The sequence below is a fragment of the Ananas comosus genome, linkage group 3 (genome assembly GCF_001540865.1).
Source record: "Ananas comosus cultivar F153 linkage group 3, ASM154086v1, whole genome shotgun sequence".
Lineage (NCBI taxonomy): Eukaryota > Viridiplantae > Streptophyta > Magnoliopsida > Poales > Bromeliaceae > Ananas > Ananas comosus.
The window spans coordinates 920,192-935,535 of NC_033623.1; the positions used below are offsets into that span (position 1 = coordinate 920,192).

At 37.5% G+C, this 15,344-nt stretch overlaps 2 protein-coding genes across 2 annotated transcripts; both read left to right on the top strand.

Moving 5' to 3' along the window:
* On the top strand, nucleotides 1,977-4,877 carry LOC109708127 (putative disease resistance protein RGA3). The gene has a single exon (XM_020229736.1). The coding sequence runs from the start codon at nucleotides 2,018-2,020 to the stop codon at nucleotides 4,691-4,693; it is 2,676 nt and encodes an 891-aa protein (XP_020085325.1). The 5' UTR covers nucleotides 1,977-2,017; the 3' UTR covers nucleotides 4,694-4,877.
* LOC109707405 (putative disease resistance protein RGA3) lies at nucleotides 9,631-12,828 on the top strand. Its single transcript, XM_020228644.1, has one exon. It carries the CDS (start codon nucleotides 9,631-9,633, stop codon nucleotides 12,826-12,828), a length of 3,198 nt encoding a protein of 1,065 aa, XP_020084233.1.

A 15,344-nucleotide genomic window follows, 5' to 3' on the forward strand; every position in this document is an offset into this window, starting at 1 on the left:
AATTTGATCGAGCACGATCACCCAAATGGCGACGCTGGACGCTCTGTTCGGAAACTGCTCAGAGAAGCTCGCTGCTTTAATCCAGGATGAGGTGGCGATGATTCTCGGAGTGAAGGAAGAGCTCGCGACGCTGCAGAGGAGGATGAAGCGGATCGGCGGCGCGCTGAAGAAAGTAGGGCGGGAGAGGACCGAAGATGCCGCTTGGNGCCCCACGCTGCTGAAGGCGCCGTTGCCACAGCGTCCACCGCCCAAGTTGCCCGACGCTGCCCGAGCCGCATCTGCCATCGCCGCCCGAGCTGCTAAGCCCGAGCCGAACGCCAATCGAACCGACGCCGCGTGCACCATCAACACCATCTTGCCTGTTGCCGTTGCCGCTGAAGCCGAGGTCGCAACGTCTCAATTGATTTGATTGCTTCGGGAATGGGGAGCAAGAAAAAAACATTAAAAGGAAAAAAAATAGAGTGTTGTTTCTTTGCTTACTCTGAAGTGTACCCCATAAATTTTTTAATGATATTTTGAGTTAAATTAAAAAAATGATGAGACTTGCATATTGTTAAAAGACGCAAAGAGAGAGCGCCCGGTCATCCACATCTTCTTCAATTGCAAAGCAAAACAAAAACAAAGAAAAAAGAGAGGAAAAAGAGCAAAAATTGTATATATATATATATATATATATATAGAAATAATTTTTTTTTTTGTCCGCCGACTTTTCATGTTACCAAAAACAATTTATTAAAAAAATAAACTTTTTCACCATTTCAAAAAAAAAATTTGTCTTTTTGCATCTTTTTCTCTCTCCCATCTAAAAATCTTTTTGCTTTTCAATCTTCGTAAGAAATAATATATTAAAAAAAATTTTATCTTTTCAAGAGATAATCAAAGCTTCAAAAGCTCAGTTTCTATCTTCATTCCTTGATTTTGATCTCATATAATTTTGAAGTTAGTTTTCATGAACAAAAGAGTAATATTTTGAGTTTTGAATTTTGGGTTAGCAACTATTTTAATATTAAGAAGTTAATAATTTTTCCGAATGTATTTAGTATGAATTTAAAATTTAAAATTTAAAATTTAAAATAATTATATATTAATTTATTAAAGTTTATATCAAAATATTAGTGTCAAAATTGTCCGCAGCGAAGCCCGGATTCAACACTAGTATAATACAAAGTTGACAATACAAAGTTGACAATCGAACTAGCATTAATGTAGATAGTTTTAAAATATTCTTTAAACCTCAGGACGGCGTGTAACGTGCAAAGAGGTACTAATACTTAATTTGGCTACACAGCTATTGTTCTCAACTGACAAAGCCGTTCGTTGGAACGTGCAAAGATGTCTCTGTCAATTGCTTATAAAAATAACATGGTATAATTAAGTCAACTGATCAAAGGCCTATCTTCTTCTGAATCAAGAGCAGCAGCATAGATCTCTGGCCATAGCTGAACTCGAAACATTTTGCAAAGCAAGAAGAATTTGATCGAGCACCAACACGCAAATGGCGACGCTGGACGCTCTTCTCGGAAACTGCTCAGAGAAGCTCGCTGCTTTAATCCAAGATGAGGTGGCGATGATTCTCGGAGTGAAGGAAGAGCTCGCGAACCTGCAGAGGAGGATGAAGCGGATCGACGACGCACTGAAGAAGGCAGGGCGGGAGAGGACCGAAGATACCGCTTGGCTGAATGAGCTGCAAAGTATCTTGCATGAAGCAAACAATGTCTTTGACGACCTCAGGTATGAGCTGCCGTCCGCATCTTCATCAGTTCTGTCGATTCTCTGCTGCCTTCCTATGTTCTCTTTCTTCAACTTCATTCGTGCTCGTCACAACTTAGCCAATAGAATCAGAGCCCTCAACAATAGAATCGATGAAGTTGCAAAGGACCAGTGGATCTTTAGTCTTGAGTCGGCAAAGACGGTGGGTCAAGTGGCGAGCATGTCGTCCACGCGCGAGACTTGTGAGATCATGGAATCCGACGTCGTCGGGAGAGAGATCGATGATGCTACCGACGAATTGGTCGAGATGATAGTCACGAACAACCGACGGACTTTTCAAGTGATTGCTGTAGCAGGCATGGGAGGGATCGGCAAGACCACGCTCGCTCAGAAGGTGTACAACAACCCGAGAATTGGAGACCACTTCCAGGTAAGAATTTGGATTTGCGTCACCCAAAAATATTCAGATGTTCGATTAACGCAGGACATCATTCGAAAAGCCGGAGGAAGTTGCGGCACTGCCGAACGGCTCTGCGAATTGCTCCCTATTCTCTGCCGGACTCTTGGAGGGCGGAGCATCTTTCTCGTGCTGGATGATGTATGGCGATCGGACGTATGGACCGATTTACTCCGAAACCCGCTGCAAAATGGAGCAGCTAGTGGATGTGTTCTGGTGACCACAAGAGACCAGAACGTTGCGATGAGAATGGGGGCGAAACACATTCACTGGGTGGAGAAAATGACTGTTGATTCAGGCTGGGAGTTGCTTTGTAAGAGAACATATCTCGAAGAAGAAGGAGAAGATGTGCAATGTTTGAGAAGTGTGGGGGTTCAAATTGTTAACAAATGCGGCAGCCTTCCGCTTGCAATTAAAGTGATTGCCGGTGTCTTAACCACCAAGGAGAAAAGCAGAAAAGAGTGGGAGAAAGTTCTCAGAAGCAATGCTTGGTCTATGAGTGAGCTTCCTGAGGAATTCAGGGGTGCTCTCTACTTGAGTTACGACGATTTGCCGCCTTATCTGAAGCAATGCTTTCTTTCTTTTTGCCTTTACCCTGAGGATTATGGACACCGCATTTGCGATCTTCGCAAGATGTGGGTGGCAGAGGGGTTTGTCAAGCAAGAAGAAGGTTTAATAATGGAAGAGTTAGCCGATCAATACTACTCCGAGCTAATACGTAGGAGTCTACTACAACCTGATCCTCGTTATGTGGATCAGGGCATGTGCACAGTACACGATCTCTTGCGATCTCTCGCTCAATATTTGTCACGAGGTGAAAGTTACTATGGAGATCCACAGTCCTTGGATGCTACTGCAATCTCAAAGCTTGCGCGCTTGTCAATTGCTGAGAACGGAGAGATTGTTACAATCCCTGGTCCAAACACTGAGCAGCTACGCTTGAGGACATTACTACTATTTAAGAGTCCACCTAGAATTGAGCACAATCTTTTCTCTAGAGTTCCATACCTCCAAGTGCTGCTTCTTAATGGAGAAGGGATAGAATGCATTCCTGATAGTGTGGGAAGTCTAATAAACCTTCGATTGTTAGATCTTGATCGGACTAGCATATCCAGGCTGCCGGACTCTATCGGCTTCCTAACGAATTTGCAGATTTTAAACTTACGAGATTGCAAATTTCTAAACACACTTCCAAGGGGCATCACTTGCTTATGCAGTCTTAGACAGCTTGGCCTTTTTGGGACCCCTTTAAGAAGTGTCCCCGAAGGAATAGGGAGACTACAACTGCTCAATGACCTCAGTGGATTTGTTATTAATGCAGACGGTAGTTGCAATACCGAACAAAATAGTTGGGACTTGGAAGAAATGAGATCACTAGGCCAACTAAGGTTGCTCCAATTATCTATTTTGGGGGGGGGACAGAATGCAAGTTCCGTGCAGTCCACTGATGACATAATAGATCAACCGCTGACGGTAACTCATCTAAGGAATAGGGCTTTTGTACTTGAAGATAAAGCCTTCCTAAAATATCTAGCTATATCCTGCACACCGCAGACGGAGAGGGCAGAAGCACTGCCATACACAGAGGAGGAAATCAGTAATATTGAAGACACCTTTGAGAAATTGCACCCTCCAACTTGTTTAGAAACATTATTTCTCGCCAACTTTTACAGTCATCATATGCCGAGTTGGTTGCTGTCGTCATCTTTGGGTACTTATCTTCCTCATCTAACATACGTGAAATTCATAGGTTTGCCACTATGCCCACAAATTCCACCTCTAGGCCAATTGCCGCATTTGAGGTTTCTCCGAATCGAAGATGCTTTGGCAATTGTAACTATTGGTCCAGAATTACTCGGTAATGGGGTTGGTGACGGGGTGCACGCAACAACAGCCTTTCCTAAGCTTGAATTTCTTATCATGAAAGGCATGCCTAATTGGGAAGAATGGTCCTTAGTTGGCAGTGAAACAGGAAACTCATCATCTTGCTCACTTCGAGTTATGCCTCGTTTAGAGCAGTTGTATGTGATAGATTGCCCAAAACTTAGAGCACTTCCAAAAGGTTTGCAGCAACTCAGAGCACTCCGGATTTTGCGCGCTACAAGGGCTCATAGCCTAAGTGTAATTGAGGACTTCCTATTCATTACTGAGCTTAAAATCTACATAAATAATGGCATGGAAAGGGTCTCAAATCTTCCTGCACTAAGGAAGCTCACCATTTATGACACTCCGGCTCTAAAGTGCGTCGATAATTTGGTTGCACTACAATACCTAGAGTTGGAAGATTATTCTATGAAGTCCCTCCCAGAATGGTTGTTGAGACTGGTCCAGCAACGCGCGCATCTTCGCGACGAAAACCTCCAACTTGTGATGCGCTGCAAGGCTGCCGTAATTCAGAGATGCCTTAGGGGAGGGCCAGACTGGCCTATCATCGAGTGCTTTTCTCGTGTCAGCGCCTACACCAAAGATAGATCAGCATATCTGGAATATACCAAGCAAAGTGGGTGCTATCGAACTAATCAATGAAGGTAACATCGGTGAAAACTTTCCTACTTCTCTTCTCATTTTCCTTTTTTTTTCCTTCTCGATTAGTCGTCTTGTACTTCAAACTATTATGTTTGGCATCATCTCAATTCTCAAACTTAACTGCATTCATTATCTATGCTAGTTCATGATATTTCCCTAGTTTTCTCTCTATTCCTAGGAGCTTGCATAAATGCCTGGCTAGCTAAGCGCGCTTTGCTTGTTTTTTAAAATAAAATTCTGCTTCAATAATGGTGCTTCATTTCCATTATTCTAAAATTTCCTTCAGTCTCCCTTTCAAGTGAGTTTCATTGTCTTAAGATAAAGTTATACAGAATTTATCTGAACTATGAATCGCTTTGAGTCAGCTATCTAATCTTTCTAAATTTTGATTTTACTATTCAATTTTTTAATTTATTTGATTTTAGTGGGTCAGTACCACTTTGACTTCAAAATTTAAACTAACTGATTAATTTAATAAATTTATAGTTGTGAAAATCACATAAAATATGTTAACTAAATCTGTAAAGATAAACGACACATTCAAATTTTGAAGATAAATGCCGTTGACTAAACTCAAATCAAATAAATTGAAATATTAAATACTAAAATCAAGATTTTGAAAGGTTGGATAGTTAACTCAAGATGGTTTATAGTTCGAATAAAGTTTGCATGTTTCACCTTATCTTAACTCAATTGTAGAAATATATATCATAGTGTGGAATGTATATGTATTCTTTTGAATTTACAAAAGCCATTTATTCTGTGTTTGCATTTATTCTATTTGCATGCTGAAAAATAAGTACATTTGATCAGGCAATCAACTGATCAAAAGTCAGATCTTTCAACTGGTCCTTCCAGTTCTATTAGTAAAAAGTTTTTTTTTCTTTTTTTCTTTTTTTTTTTTTGAGAGAAAGATAAGGTGCTATTTATTTTTTTTAGAAAATACTTAGCTGGAAATATAAAGCAACTAAGCTTTGAACTTAAAATCTTGGATACCAACCATTATACCCTTTGTCACTTATATTAGAGATGGTTGGTTAGTAAGATCAGTTTACGATCTTTTTGTTGCGAGAGTTTGTCGATCATTTTCGGGCCGTCGCCTAATTCACAGTCAAAGTAAACTGGTTTTTTTTTCCTGAAACAAAGCCCTCTTTGGTTAGCTACTCCTGTGTCAATAATTTGAACATTTTAGTCTCAAAGAAAAAAAAAGAAAACAACCCCAACTAATGTGAACATTTTGCTTATATGAACCTCTCTATTAATTACTAAGAACCCAGGCTTCATTACTTAGCTGCTGTTTGAAAAGCATGAAAAAAAATTGTGGAAAAGATGTGTTTCATGAAAAACTTCTTTTCTAATTTTTTTTGGCCAATTTGGTTCTAAGAAAAAACTAGGTTTTTCAGAAATTTTTTTTATTGATTTTACCAAAAAATTATTGTTTTCATTTGCAATTTAAAAATAAAAAAAACGAAAACAATAGTTTTCCATGAAATATGAAAAATGTTCTTCAAAAAAAGCTCTTTTTTTTTTAACCAAAGAGGTGGAAAACTAGAAAAAAAAAAAATTTCAAAATATATCTTGTAATATCACGTTCTGCATACCATAATGTCATCCTATAAAAAAAAAAAAAAAAAACCATTATGAATACTAAACGGACCCTAACTCTATAACATGCTTGTAAAGCTTAGTACACCCTAGTTCAAATGTAGGATCGAGCCCAGGATAGGGCTTAAACAAAGCCCAGATATTGATCCATGCAACTTTATGTTTCTTCTTTCTCTTTTCTCAGAGCCTAAATAAATTTTTAAGGTTTCTAAATTTTCCTGTATACACATACACCGAAGCAAAATATAATAAGAAAGTAGAATAGCAAAACATTCTATATCGCAATGAGTCGATTAGACCATATTTTCTACAATCCTCAAAGAAAAACTAAAAGGTATATTTTTATATATTTGTGTCCTAATTCTGTATTGTCTATTAGAATTAAATAAGCCTTCATACTAAACGGGCGCTTTATCCGTTGGTCCGTTTAGTGTGATCTTGGGTTTTAGTGGCTGAATTTGGATTTTAGGCCTTTGTTTGGTAATTCTTAATTAGTTGCTTCTCCTATATAATATTTTTGAAGATTCTCGCCACCCTTTTGTGATCATCAGCCACAATAAAGAGTGGCTTGTTGTCCTCTTGCTTATTTGTTATTCAGTTGCGTTGTATCCAGTTAAATAAATTTGCCTATATATTATGAGTGTTCTCCATAAAAATACGTGATCTGAAAGTTAGAGAAGTGGCAAAGGGCTAGTTGGCAAAGGGCTAGGTGATCTGACCATTCCTAGAGCAAGTGGCAAAGGGTTAGGTGGTTGGTACTTAAGACCCAAGTTCGAATCCTAATTGATTCACATTTTCAGCCAAGTTTATTTCTAAATGAAATAAACAAAGCGGGTAGCGACTACCTACCTCTCAAAAAAAAAAAAGAAGTTAGAGAAGTGAAAAACTCATTCCGCTAGTAAAAATCCATTCAACCTAAAAACTTAAGCCCGGTGGACTAGACCCATTAATAAACATCGAATTTATTAGTTTCTTGTTAATTATTCGATATGAAACTATTAACAAGTGAAATTCTAATACTAAAAGACCCTTCGAATTAGGATTGGAGTGGGCAAACTGAGTAGGAGAGCACAAAACAAGCAAATCTCTCCTTTTTCTTTTCATAATATTTTTTTAGTTGATATGGTGGCAAGCATGTACATGTATTCACTTCTCTCCATATTATGGAAGTTTTTACAGCTCCAAACTAATTTTCAACGTTAGAACATTTGAAATGTCTTTCCATACTATTGAACATTATCTTAAATAGTTGTAATTTAATTGAACTGGTAAAATGGAACAAGTTTTTGTCGAAGGTATTCTAACTTTACTTTTTCTATATATAAAACGATAAATGCCGTATGATAGCTGTCAAAATTTATGTTTGGAATAGTTTGAATATAATAAAGTAGAAAAGTACTAAAACATTACCAAGTTCACTTTCTAAAGAATTCAAATATTGTAGATTACATCTAACAGTATTGATTATCATTTAGATACTCTGTTATTCGAAATCAAGTTATTAAGCAAACGTCTTGATGTAATTAATTAATTAATAATGCATAATCTTTTTTTTTTTGAGATAAAAGCTAGGATTAATATCTGTTTTATTTATAGCGAATATAAACTGAGCTACAGTAGTGGGGCAACTGCCCCAAAAATCAAAAGCTTTTTGAACAAGAGCACGCAAAAAAACACAAAAAAAAAAAAATAGTTAGTTTATAATGCAGAATCTAGCTAACCTATGTAATTTATATATGTGTTAGTTCACCACTCATGCAGGTCTCTGACAATTCTAACAGAAGTTAATGATGATTCCCTGATCATCATTTACTTTCCTTCCCCCAATTGATGACACCACAACACTCCCATGATTTGATAAGAAATTTTCCCATCCCTCCAAAGTGATATGTATCTTTTTTTCTTCAAAAAAAAAAAAAAAAANCCAAATCATATTGGCACTTCACAAAGATAAGCAACTTTTTTGATGCCTAGCATTGAAAAGTAGATGAAGCCACTAAAATGTGTCTTTCCTTAGCTTAGTTGACATCTCCAAAATATATAAATTTATATACCACTTCTTATCCCTCCAACTTAATCTTCTCCCCTTTTTATAATAGATGATGAGAAGGAAAGCAAAGAGAATTAATCTACTAAGGTAAAAATGTGCAGAGACCCCTCGCCTATCGGCCATTCTGAAATAACCCTCTGAATTTTAATCGCTTTTTCTATCGGTGAGCTTTTTCAGTTAGTTAAACTATCAGTAGTTAATTGTTTTAGTTTATTTACTGAAAAATGAATCAAAACTATTACTTTTGATGTGAACTCAATAAAATTTACTCAAGAGCGAAAGATCAAAATTTATAGTTGAAGGGGTCTTCATGCATTTTTACCATCTACAAATTTATAGAATTCGAGCTTGGGACCTCGGGTGCCAACCACCAAGTTTTTTGCCACTTGCGCTAGGGACGGTCTGTCCTATATTCGCTTCTAAAGCTCATTAAGATTAAAACTTTTTTTTAATAAAATTAGAAAATAATTTGACCTGGGGCGCCGAGCTATCTCTTCCTGGCCCATCTAGCTATGTTGTGCTTTGCTTGGTCTTGTTTAGCTTTGCTGATTCTTCTTTACCCAGCTTTGGGTCCTTTCTCATTTGCCTTATTTGACTATGTGTTTCCCTTCCTCAAATAGGGTATACTTCTGTTTAATCAAAAAAAAAGAAAGAAAAGAAAATAATTTGACTAAATTTAATTGGCTAATGAAAATAGAATATGCTTTGAAAAAAATAGGGTTTAAGAGAGATATATCTAACACAAGCAATGCTAGTATACCTAGAAAGGAAGTGTCCTTTGTATAAAGGGCAATATTTGATACTTATTTTATTAATTTTTTTGAGTGAATTAAGAACTAAGTTTGCTATCAAAAGGGGTTGTATTTTCTATAACTCCTCATCCGAAAATTGTAGAATTTTTTTGAGTGAACAACTCAGTTTGCTATTTTTTTTAAAAAAAAAAGTTATTGTAGGAATATAATACAAAGTTGACAATCGAACTAGCATTAATGTAGAAAGTTTTAAAATATTCTTTAAACCTCAGGACGGCGTGTAACGTGCAAAGAGGTACTAATAATTAATTTGGCTGCACAGCTATTGTTCTCAACCGACAAAGCCGTTCGTTGGAACGTGCAAAGATGTCTCCGTCAATTGCTTATAAAAATAACATGGCATAATAAAGTCAACTTAAAGGCATAGACTATCTTCTTCTGAATCAAGAGCAGCAGATAGATCTCTGGCCATAGCTGAACTCGAAACAGTTTGCAAAGCAAGAAGAATTTGATCGAGCACGATCACCCAAATGGCGACGCTGGACGCTCTGTTCGGAAACTGCTCAGAGAAGCTCGCTGCTTTAATCCAGGATGAGGTGGCGATGATTCTCGGAGTGAAGGAAGAGCTCGCGACGCTGCAGAGGAGGATGAAGCGGATCGGCGGCGCGCTGAAGAAAGTAGGGCGGGAGAGGACCGAAGATGCCGCTTGGTTGAATGAGCTGCAAAGTATCTTGCATGAAGCGAACGATGTCTTTGACGAACTCAGGTATGAGCTGCCGTCCGCATCTTCATCAGTTCTGTCGATTCTCTGCTGCCTTCCTATGTTCTCTTTCTTCAACTCCATTCGAGTTCGTCACAACTTAGCCGATAGAATCAGAGCCCTCAACAATAGAATCGACGAGGTCGCGAAGGACCAGTGGATCTTTAATCTTGAGCCGGTAAAGACGATGGGTCGAGTGGCGAGCATGTCGTCCACGCGCGAGACTTGTGAGATCATGGAAGCCGATGTCGTCGGGAGAGAGATCGAAGATGCTGCCGACGAATTGGTCGAGATGATAGTCACGAACAACCGAAGAAATTTTCAAGTGACTGCTGTAGCAGGCATGGGAGGGATCGGCAAGACCACGCTCGCTCAGAAGGTGTACAACAACCCGAGAATTGGAGACCACTTCCAGGTAAGAATTTGGATTTGCGTCACCCAGAAATATTCAGATGTTCGACTGCTACAGGAGATCACTCGAGAAGCAGGAGGTAGTCACGGAAGTGCCGAACGAGTTTCAAAACTGCTCCCTATTCTCAGCCAGACCCTTGGAGGGAGGAGCATCTTTCTCGTGCTGGACGATGTATGGCGATCGAACGTATGGACTGATTTACTCCAAAACCCGCTACAAAATGGAGCAGCTAGCGGATGTGTTCTGGTAACCACGAGAGACCAGGACGTTGCGATGAGAATGGGCGCGAAACACATTCACCGGGTGGGGAAAATGACTGTTGATTCAGGCTGGGAGTTGCTTTGCAAGAAAACCTATCTAGAAGAAGAAGGAGAAGATGCGCAAAGTTTGAGAAGTGTGGGGGTTCAAATTGTTAACAAATGCGGCGGCCTTCCGCTTGCAATCAAAGTGATTGCCGGTGTCTTAGCCACCAAGGAGAAGAGCAGAAAAGAGTGGGAGAAAGTTCTCAGAAGCAATGCTTGGTCTATGAGTGAGCTTCCTGAGGAATTCAGGGGTGCTCTCTACTTGAGTTACGATGATTTGCCGCCTCATCTGAAGCAATGCTTTCTTTCCTTATGCCTTTACCCTGAGAATGATGTACACTTCATTCATAAGCTTCGCACGATGTGGGTGGCAGAGGGGTTTGTCAAGCAAGAAGATGGTTCAATAATGGAAGAGTCAGCCGAGCAATACCACTCCGAGCTAATACGTAGGAGTCTGCTACAACCTGATCCTCTTTCTGTGGATCAGAGCAAATGCACAATACACGATCTCTTGCGATCTCTCGGTCAATATTTGTCACGAGGTGAAAGCTACTATGGAGATTCACAGTCCTTGGATGCTACTGCAATCTCAAAGCTTCGCTGCTTGTCAATTGCTGAGATCGGAGAGATTGTTACAATCCCTGGTCCAGAAACTGAGCGACTACGCTTGAGGACATTACTACTATTTAAGAGTCCACCTAGAATTGAGCACAATCTTTTCTCTAGAGTTCCATACCTCCAAGTTTTGATTCTTAATGGAAAAGGGATTGAATGCGTTCCTGATAGTGTGGGAAGTCTAATACACCTCCGATTGTTAGATCTTGATCGGACTAGCATATCCAATCTGCCGGACTCTATTGGATTCCTAACAAATTTGCAGACTTTAAACTTACAAGATTGCAAATTTCTGAACACACTTCCAAGGAGCATCACTCACTTATGCAGTCTTAGACGGCTTGGCCTTGTTGGTACCCCTTTAAGAAGTGTCCCCGCAGGAATAGGGAGACTGCAACTGCTCAATGACCTCAAAGGAATCATTATTAATGCAAATGATAGTTGCAATACCGAACAAAACAGTTGGGACTTGGAAGAATTAGAATCACTTGGCCAACTAAGGTGGCTCCGATTACATATTTTGGAAAGGAAACGGAATGCAAATTCCGTGCAGTCCACTGATGACATAATAAATCAACCGCCGACCGTAACTCATCCAAGGAATAGGGCTTTTGTACTTCAAGATAAAGCCTTCCTAAAACAACTAGCTATAGTCTGCAGATCACAGATGGAGAGGGTAGAAATGCCCCCATACACAGAAGAGGAGATCAATAAGATTGAAGATATCTTTGAGAAATTGCACCCTCCAACTTGTTTAGAACAATTATGGGTCGGCAACTTTTACGGTCAGCATATTCCGAGTTGGATGCTGTCATCGTCTTTGGGTACTTGTCTTCCTTATCTAACTTTTGTGAATTTCTTAGGTTTGCCACTATGCCTACAACTTCCACCTCTAGGCCAATTGCCGCATTTGAGGTATCTCCGAATCCGAAATGCTTTTGCGATTGTAGCTATTGGTCCAGAATTACTCGGTATTGGGGTTGGTGACGGGGTGCACGCAGCAACAGCCTTTCCTAAGCTTGAATTTCTTATCATGGAAGGCATGCGTAATTGGGAAGAATGGTCTTTAGTTGGCAGTGAAACTGGAAACTCATCATCTCACTCGCTCCGAGTTATGCCTCGTCTGGAGGTATTGTGTGTAATAGATTGCCCAAAACTCAGAGCGCTTCCAAATGGTTTGCAGCAACTCGGAGCACTCCGGATTTTGCGCACTCCAATGGCTCATAGCCTAAGTGTAATTGAAGACTTCCTGTTCATAACTGAGCTTGAAATCAAAATGAATGACGGCATGAAAAGGATCTCAAATCTTCCTGCACTAAAGAAGCTCACCATTTGGGACACTCCGGCTCTAAAGTGCGTCGATAATTTGGTTGCACTACAATGCCTAGAGTTGCAAGATTATTCTATGGAGTCCCTCCCAGAATGGTTGTTGAGATTGGTCCAGCAACACGCGCATCTTCGCGGCAAAAACCTCCAACTTGTGATGCGCTGCAGCACCGCCGTAATTCAGAGATGCCTCAAGGGAGGGCCAGACTGGCCCATCATCGAGTGCTTTTCTCGTGTCAGCGCCTACACCAAAGATAGATCAGCATATCTGGAATATACCAAGCAAACTGGGTGCTATCGAACTAATCAATGAAGGTAACATCGGTGAAAACTTTCCTGCTTCTCTTCTCATTTTGTTTCTTTTCTATATCGATTAGATGTTTTGTGCTTCAAACTGTTATGTTGGTATTGTCTCAATTCTCAAACCTAACTGCATGCGTTATATATCTATGCTAGTTCATGATATTCTGTAGTTTTCTCTCTATTCCAAGGAGCTTTGGTTGTTTTTTTAAATAAAAATTCTGTTTCAATAATTAATGGTGCTTCATTTCCATATATTATTCTAAAATTCCCTTCTGCCTTTTTAGTGATTTTTATTATCTTAAGATAAAATTATCTGGAACTTATCTGAACTATGGATCATTTTGAGTCAGTTATCCAATCTTTTAAAATTTTGATTTTACTATCAAATCTATTAATTTATTTATTTTGAGTGAGTCAACGACACTTTGGCTTCAAAATTTAAGTTAATCGGTTACTTTAATAAATTTATAGTTGCAAGAATTACATGAAGTATATTGACTAAACCTGAAAAGATAAACGATGCATTCCAATTTTGAAGTTAAAACACCGTTGACTTATTCAAATCAAATAAATTGATAAATTAACTACTAAAATCAAAATTTTTAAAGAATAGATAGTCAACTCAAAATGGTTTATAGTTGGAATAAATTATGCATGTTTCACCTTATCTTAACTCAATTGTAGAAATATCATAGTGTGGAATGTATAACTATTCTTTTGGATTTGCAAAAACCATTTATTGTGTGATTGCATGTATTCTATTTGCATGCTGAAAAAAAAGTATATTTGATCAGGCAATCAACTGATCAAAAGTCAGATCCTTCAATTGATCCTTTCAGTTCTATCCGTAAGATCGGTTTATTTTTTCAAAAAAAAGCTAGCATGTTACCGTTTTCGTTTATTTTTTTTAAAAAAAAATTAGCTTCAAATGTAAAGCAACTAGATTTTTGAATTTGAAACCTCAGATATCAACTACCATACCTTTTAGTCGTTTGCTACTTGTGTTAGGGACAGTTGGTTAGTATGATTGGTTTATGATTTTTTTGTTGTGAGAGTTTGTCGATCACTTTCGGGCCGTTGACTAATTCACAGTCAAAGTTAATTGGTTTTTTTCCTGAAACAAAGCCCTCTTTGGTTAGCTATTCCTGTATCAATAATTTGAACAAATTAGTCTTTAAAAAAAAAGAAAAAAAAAAAACCAACTAATCTGAACATTTTGCTGATTTGAACCTCACTATTAACAAAGGACTCAGGCTTCTTTACTTAGTTGCTGTTTGGTTTCTAGAAAAAGCATGGAAAAAAAAAATTTGTGAAAAAGATGTTTTTCATGAAAAACTTCTTTTCTAATTTTTTGTTGGCCCATTGGTTCTAAGAAAAACTAGTTTTTTTATAAATTTTTTTCTTGATTTTACCAAAAAATTATTGTTTTCGTTTGCTAATTTTTGTTTAAAAAAAACGAAAACAATAGTTTTCCATGAAATATGAAAAATGTTTTGGTTGTTTCCATTATATAAGCCTAATTCATTTTCCTAATGAATAAAACGGATAGCTCGTTATCTATTTCTCAAAAAAAAAAGAAAAACTCCTTTTTTTTTTATGAGGAATGCTTCAATACACCGACTAAATTAAATCTAGCCGTTCATATTTCAAGGGCGAGATTGACTTTTGCATAGTGGTTACTTGCTGAACAGGTTACCATTCGTAAGGATAATATGAGAAAATAAATACAAACTAATTACCAAATTTGATTAACCCTACATAAATATTTGTTTCCTTATTTAATTTTGTTACTTACCAAATTAGATAGTGCTCATTTGATAAGTAATAAATCTTTATAAAATTAAATTTAAAAATCAATTTGAGCTTAAACTTATAATTGTGTACATTAAATTCAAATTTAATTTTAATTTTAATTTTCAGAATGAAAAAAAATTATGTTTAAATAAATAGTATATTTCAATTCAAATTGTTAATTTGATATTAAAATGACACGAAATTTCAAATATATTAGCTTTTATTTTTTATTTAAATTAAAGGCTTCTATTTTTAAAATTAAATTCAAATTGTTCATTCGATAGTAAAAACAACATTAAAGTTCAAAAATATTGATTAAAATTAAATTTTAAATTTAGATTTAGTTTATATTATAGTTAAAAAAAATAAATACAAGCTTTCAAAATTGAAATACAAGCTTCGGAGAAATTTTGATTAAAATACAAGCTTCGGAGAAGATGACTGTGGGTGAAAACTTTTCCAAAATTGAATGGGATATTTTATAATTAATAGAGGGGCATTATGGAAATGAAAATAGAAATTTACAAAACTGCACTTCATGCTAATTTTACATATGAGAAAATAGTTTGCCCTTGGTAAGAGAGTGATCAGTACCTAAGGCAATAAAAGCCAGTCACCCTCTTAACTAAAAGACATCTCCATCATTCATTTAAAAAAATTTAAGGGCCGAGATCTTTTTGGTGCATAGGAGCATTGCTCTTTTTTTTAATCAAAGAGATCAAAGAGGTGGAA

Excerpts from the sequence above, each read along its gene's own strand:
- LOC109707405 (XM_020228644.1), top strand. The coding sequence starts at position 9,631 with ATGGCGACGCTGGACGCTCTGTTCGGAAACTGCTCAGAGAAGCTCGCT.
- LOC109708127 (XM_020229736.1), top strand. The coding sequence starts at position 2,018 with ATGATAGTCACGAACAACCGACGGACTTTTCAAGTGATTGCTGTAGCA.